General features: G+C 49.9%; 1 protein-coding gene across 1 annotated transcript; it reads right to left on the minus strand.

The window, feature by feature from the left end:
* Nucleotides 1–2799: 2799 nt before the first annotated feature.
* Nucleotides 2800–5743, minus strand: BO72DRAFT_141735 (grainyhead-like protein). The gene is made up of 5 exons (XM_040939178.1): nucleotides 5556–5743; nucleotides 5332–5466; nucleotides 4692–5213; nucleotides 3347–4641; nucleotides 2800–3291 (listed from the first exon to the last, which is right to left on the minus strand). The coding sequence occupies exons 1-5, from the start codon at nucleotides 5570–5572 to the stop codon at nucleotides 2972–2974; spliced, it is 2289 nt and encodes a 762-aa protein (XP_040800228.1). The 5' UTR covers nucleotides 5573–5743; the 3' UTR covers nucleotides 2800–2971.
* Between the last annotated feature and the right edge of the window lie 257 nt (nucleotides 5744–6000).

Genomic DNA, 6000 nt, shown 5'->3' on the forward strand with positions numbered 1-6000 from the left:
TACTGAAAGTCAATGTCCCCGATAGTCGTCTAGCTAGTCCCGTAAGATAGGTATCCCCAAATTCCCAATGACCATCCGAAAAGAAAAAAAAACCAGAAAACCTTCGATTCCATTCGATTCCCTCCCCACCCCTCAACCTCAATTTCAGCCTTACCGTCCAGGTGACTCTGGGCCATCATAGAACTGAGCAACTAAGATTATTACTTCTGCTGGAGAGATCCACACTTCCCATGTTTTAACTCGGTATACAGCCTCAAATCCTACCTTCCGATTGACGGATCTGTGTTTTGATGGGTTTTTGGTTACGGTCTCCGTACTCCGTACCTGATCTCTTATACTTCTTCTTCTCGGTTAAGTTTGTCCCCCCAACGGCCACTAAGTTAGTCGACTAGTCGAGTGACCCTGAGGCCGGAGTAGGTACCGTACAGTGTTACACCTACGTACTATGAGTGCTTTCAGGAGAATGGGTGAGTCTAGATCGAGTCCTTTGCTGGATGTACATACACAGACATACACAGACATACACAGACATACATACATACATACATACCCAAAGCCACACACGTACAACCCCCTTAGCAAGACAGAGAGAGAGAGAGAGGGGAGTATGAAGACGAGAGACTAAAGCACAATAACATAGCCCAAACTAAACCAACCCCCCTCCCTCCCTCTAATCCCCTCTACTCCCCTCAATTAAGCAAGTAGGCAAGCAAGTAAGTATGTAACTAGCTCCCCAATCCCCAACTTCACCCCCTCCCTCCCCGCGGGACAGGTCAATCTCTATAACCCATACCCAAGCTTCGCAAAGCAAATCGAAAACACCTTCCCACCGATCCGATCCGATTCCCTCATACACAGACACACAAAGTAAATAATCCAAACCGTGACAACCTCCAAAAGATCCCTTCTGGGCAAAGTCCCCTCCCGTTCTTGCTGTACTATACTCCGTACGTACTCAGGTAGATAGAAAAACCACCCACCCCCACCCCAGAAGAATCCCGAAAAGCAAGCGCCAACACGTACGTACCTAGTACAGTAACTTAACTTACAGTAGGGGAGGGGTGAGGAGAGTCTATAACTCAATCATCGGTAAATAGCCGAGAGAACCCCCCCGGATCCCGAAGTATACAACCAACCCCAACCACCAGGGCAGAAGAAACGCATCGAACCATTCAGACACAACAACAACAACAACAACAACAACAACAACAACAACAACAACACAACGGAATCAAGAGCACTGCGATAGTGGGCGGGGAAGGGCGAGAAAGAAGTGCAGGTCCACATTCCCTCTTCCGAGGGATAAAAAAAAGGAATGTGAATGTTGCAGTTTCCAAGTTTTCTTGAAGAAAAAGACTTTTGCCGGATTTGTACGGAGTATGGAGTATGGAATATAACCACAAATTTCTCGATCTCAACTCCTCGTTGGTAGGCCTCCGGGGCCGAACATTCCAATCAACACACAAAATCAGAAACAAAAAAGTGCCCGGCGTGGCCGTCCGGCAAATCCCCAGCCTCTCGTTGGGAAAGCAAAGAAGTTGAAGGTTGATCGGGGTTTTGTCGTGAGGTTCACGATTTAGGTTAAACGTCCCCAGTTTCCCACGCTATCAAAACCGACCGGGTGATGGTCCGATGGAGAAGGTAAAAGAGCCCCACATCACACGGGGGGGGGGAAGGGGGAAGGGGGAAGAGGGATGGGGCTATGATGTCATCGGGCTGTCGCTGTCGCTGTCGCATGTTGCCGAAACAAACTATCACGGGGCGGAGGGTTTTACCGATGGAGACCGCTGGACTGCTGGAGTCTAGAATCTGGAAACTACAACTACACTACCTACACTATGCACGGTAATATTACCCTAAGATAAAGGAGGCGCCCGCCATGTCAGTAGACTGGCCCCTCCGGTAATTCAATCTATACCCAAATTAGAAAATATTTAAACCGGCGTTCCGTTCCCCTCTGATCTCCCGACTGTTCGTTGGCCTGGAGGCCCGGTATTCCTCCCATCGGCTTCTTGGGCTTTCGATCCCGATGGCCCTAAATTATTTGGTGTTTGCAAACTGCAATCACCTAGAAAAGAAGACGGTGGACATCCGTCCGTTCCGAGCATTCGGTCCCATGTATAGTATTTTCGTGATTTTCTTTCTCTGGCATATATGATGATACCCTGTCTAGCAAACAGGAGCACGCAAGTCAAGAAAACACAGGGAAGGACAGTCAGGTAGATGATAATAATGATAATAAGAGAACCATCATCCCAGGAGTAGAACACCCCTCGAAGTCAGGGCGTCAAAGTCAAAATCAATCAGACAGCTGTTTTCATTTTCCAGAAAACAGCAAGAGTGGAGATAACACACAGAGGAATTGATCAACCATTAAAACAGATAAAATACTTCCGACAAAAATGGACAGGGTATCTATTCGTGTTCCTCATACCTCAACCACATCTTCGAAACATGGCAAGCCAACCAATCTCAACCAGATGAAATGCGAGGTCGTGTATTCCCAAAATGAAAAACAAACCCAGAAGACGTTGTCGGAGAAATGACATGTTTAGGATATCATGAAAACCATATAGCACAGAGTCGCGACAAAACAATTCAAGATGCAGAAGATGCCTGGGTATCATTGCTAGGGAACTCGTGTATTATTCCCTGATACAACGCCCCCCCCGCCCTCCACCATGGAGGGTAGTATAAAATGATGAGTAAGTTAAAAGATAGCCCCCGAACTCCGATGAAGCCAAAGAAAATGGCAAAAGTATATCACTCAAGGATGAATGCAATGTACCTTTTCACCACGCACCAGGCGCCCTTAAAAGGGAGAAAAAGGAAATGAAGTCAAAAGGCCACCCCAAGAAGGCATTGATGCAACTCAGAGGTGGGAAAAAGAAAACTGAAGATGAATGACGAGGCTTTACGTGGCGGAAGATTTTTGAGAGGGTCGTGAATGTTTCCATCAACGTAAGACAGATTAATAGCTCAACTTGACTTCAACACTCTTAGCGCTTTCAGCGCCTGCTGCAGCTGCACTCTCGAAGGTGGACGTCTCGGAGATCTCGACCACCATGTCCTGGCCATCGGGCAGTTCACGGACGACATCGTCGTCGACCATGATCTTGAGACCATTCTGCTTGACATGGAGCACCCGCACGATCCGTCGTGGATCGATCCGCTGTTTCATCGAGATCTTCTCCATGAGATCTCGCACAGTGCGTTCCGTCAGGTAGACGGCCCGGTAATAATCATCCTGAGGCTGATCATTCCGCGGGAATCGGACGTAAAAGCATGCGACTGGTTTCCAGGTTAGCATCGTAGCTCAGCACGGAACATATTTTGCGGAACTTACTTGGTTTCACGGGCCGCTCGGTTGGGGGCCTGTAGGTTGGATCGATGTCGACTGCTTCAATATACCCCACAGGGACGTGGTTACTATTACCGGCGACCTTCTGAACTTTGACCGGATGCTTCAACAGGACCTTGTCACCCATGGCTTCTGAGCAAGGGCGCGAATTTTCGCGGGAATTGTTCATGGAGCCATGATATCCCGAGTCGTAATAGAGGTTGGACTGCGAGTTCGGCGGGTGGCAGGGTGAGTTTAGTGAGACGCTGCTGCTGGTGGGCGAGACGGCATGCAACGACACTCCATCGACACTGAACCGAGAGCTGCGGCTGTTCTCTCTCTTGATGAAATCGCGCGACTCCGGCAAAGCAACCGGGAATAGATCCGGATCATCCTCTTCCTCTCCCCGCAGTCCTAAAATGCTCACTGGCCGGGTCGAAGTGAACATGTCCTGCATAAGCGCGAGTTTCGCATGCAAATCATCTTCCAGTGACATCTTGCCGGGTCCATCCTGTGAGCTCATGGACCATGTCCGTTTGTGTTTTGTGATCTTGGCAGGACGGGGGTCGCCGCCCTTGAGCGCGACTGAGCCGCTGCTACGCTTCCGCTTGCCATAGTTTCCAGCTCCTAACTCGGCCTGGGTAATCTGCTGTCGAAGCTTGTCGATCGTTTTCTTGACATGGGCGACGTCATTGGACAACTTTCGCTCGGCTCCATGGTCGCGGAAGAGTTTCACTTTGCAATAGCATACTTCTGGCTCCTTGGCTGAGCCGGCCGCTACTTCATCCGGCGAAAGCATCTCGGTTTTCGCGCACAATCTGACCGGAATGCCCTTCACGCCTTTGGAATGACTGAAATCTGTCGACAGGAAGTTGAAGCGGACGGAAATGGCGCAGTCCGAGATTCCGGTCGTCGGATTCGCAGTCCAAGTCACGCAGAAGCCATCGAACGATGCACTTTCGAGCTGGATCTGGCGGTTCTTCGGGTCTTCCACGCCTCCTTGAGTCGGATCAACGTACTCAACCGCCTGCAGCTTGCCACCGCGTTGATGCGCCTCATTGGAGCCTCGTCCTTCCTTCCACAGTTGCCAGCAAGCTCCTGGCTTAGCTCGTTGCTCTTCTTCTTGGAACGACACACGGATGTAGGTCCGATATTTCAACGGTTGCCCGGTCATCGGTGGCGGCGTCGAATCGACAACAGAGATCGAGTATGCTTGGCCCTTATTGAGATATGTGACGGGTATCTCGGCTTGGTGGTTGATCATAGCCGTTGGAGCACGCAAAGTGACATGATAGCGGAAACTGCGCCGATTAGATCTAACGTCTCGCCCAATGGAAGGGTTCTAGCTTACCTCTCGCCGGAGTTGTGGATGCTGAGCTGGTCGTCTTGAATCACCGACGGGACGAATTGGGTGGTAGCATTACCCTGCATATCCACATCATTTAGAGACATTCCGTCAACAGATTCATCCATGGCATCATAACCTGTATCGGTTGGAACAAATGCACCAGGTGCAAAGGTCGCCGGTTGAGCAAATGGTTGTGGATTATGAAAGTGGGGTGGCATAAAATGCGGGTTGAAGTGTTCGAGACCCATGGTTGCAGGATCGGCGTTGATGGTAGTTGCAGACAGCTGCTGGGGAAGTGACAGGGGGGTAATCATGCTTAAACCCATGCCAGGGGTATGCAAGTCCCCCGCCTGGCTGTGATACACAGCTCCCAACCCCCCAGAGTTCGGCGTATAGTACCCATGGGGGTTCATCGGGTTGATATATGATACTGCATTAGGGTCGACATATGATTGTGCGAAGCGCATGTCGTGTGTAGCTCGCGGTGTGATATCGTTGGGCTTCAGATCACCGTCCATACTCAATCTGTGATTGATTTGTTGGGTCAGCTTGTGTTTTCTGGTGCGAGTTCTCATGAATCGATGGGCAATGGAATTCCAGCGGGAGACGCTGAATCTCCGTGGGCGAGGGACAGTGTATTCACCTAGCGGGAGTAATCGGTCCAACGGGGACCTGACCAAAACGCGCGGCATTGCGGCTGGTGACTGGAGGAACAACGTCCTGGAAGGTCTTCTGGAATCTCGTGATGAGTTCGTCATCGGGCTTCTGGGAGTTCTTTCTGTTTGGTTGAATTAATTGGTAAGCATGAGCACAACTCGCAGCCCAAAAGGACGCACCATCCACGTTCAATAATCCGCGCCGACATACCTGTTGCGAAACATCATCAAGCGGTTCGGCGCAATTAAGGCCTTTCGATTATGGCCTGGGTTTTTGGCTTGTCAAGCTGCTTTCTGGGGTGTTTGAATCTTCGTCCTCGTGTCTCTGTTTGTATGTTGCCCGGTAAATCAATCGAGAATATGGAATTCAAGGGGAAAAATCGAGGCGATCGTAGATTGAGGTGGCATTCGGATCAAGAAGCGACTATCAGTCCGGCGCCGTGGGTGGAATTATCGGGAGACAATGGTAAGTTTGTCCCGATAAACTTAAGCCAGAATAGTGGCTAGAAAAAGTGTTTGGGTGGATTTGTGGTTGGCGAAAGTCCGACTTCTAAGGTATCACATCACAATTCACAAATCGCAAGTGTAGAATGATTGACTGCAATCCCAAAGACTACCACGGACAAGAGGGGAAAAGAGATAATTGTTTTGAGATC

This window comes from Aspergillus fijiensis, assembly GCF_003184825.1.
Source record: "Aspergillus fijiensis CBS 313.89 unplaced genomic scaffold BO72scaffold_30, whole genome shotgun sequence".
NCBI lineage: Eukaryota > Fungi > Ascomycota > Eurotiomycetes > Eurotiales > Aspergillaceae > Aspergillus > Aspergillus fijiensis.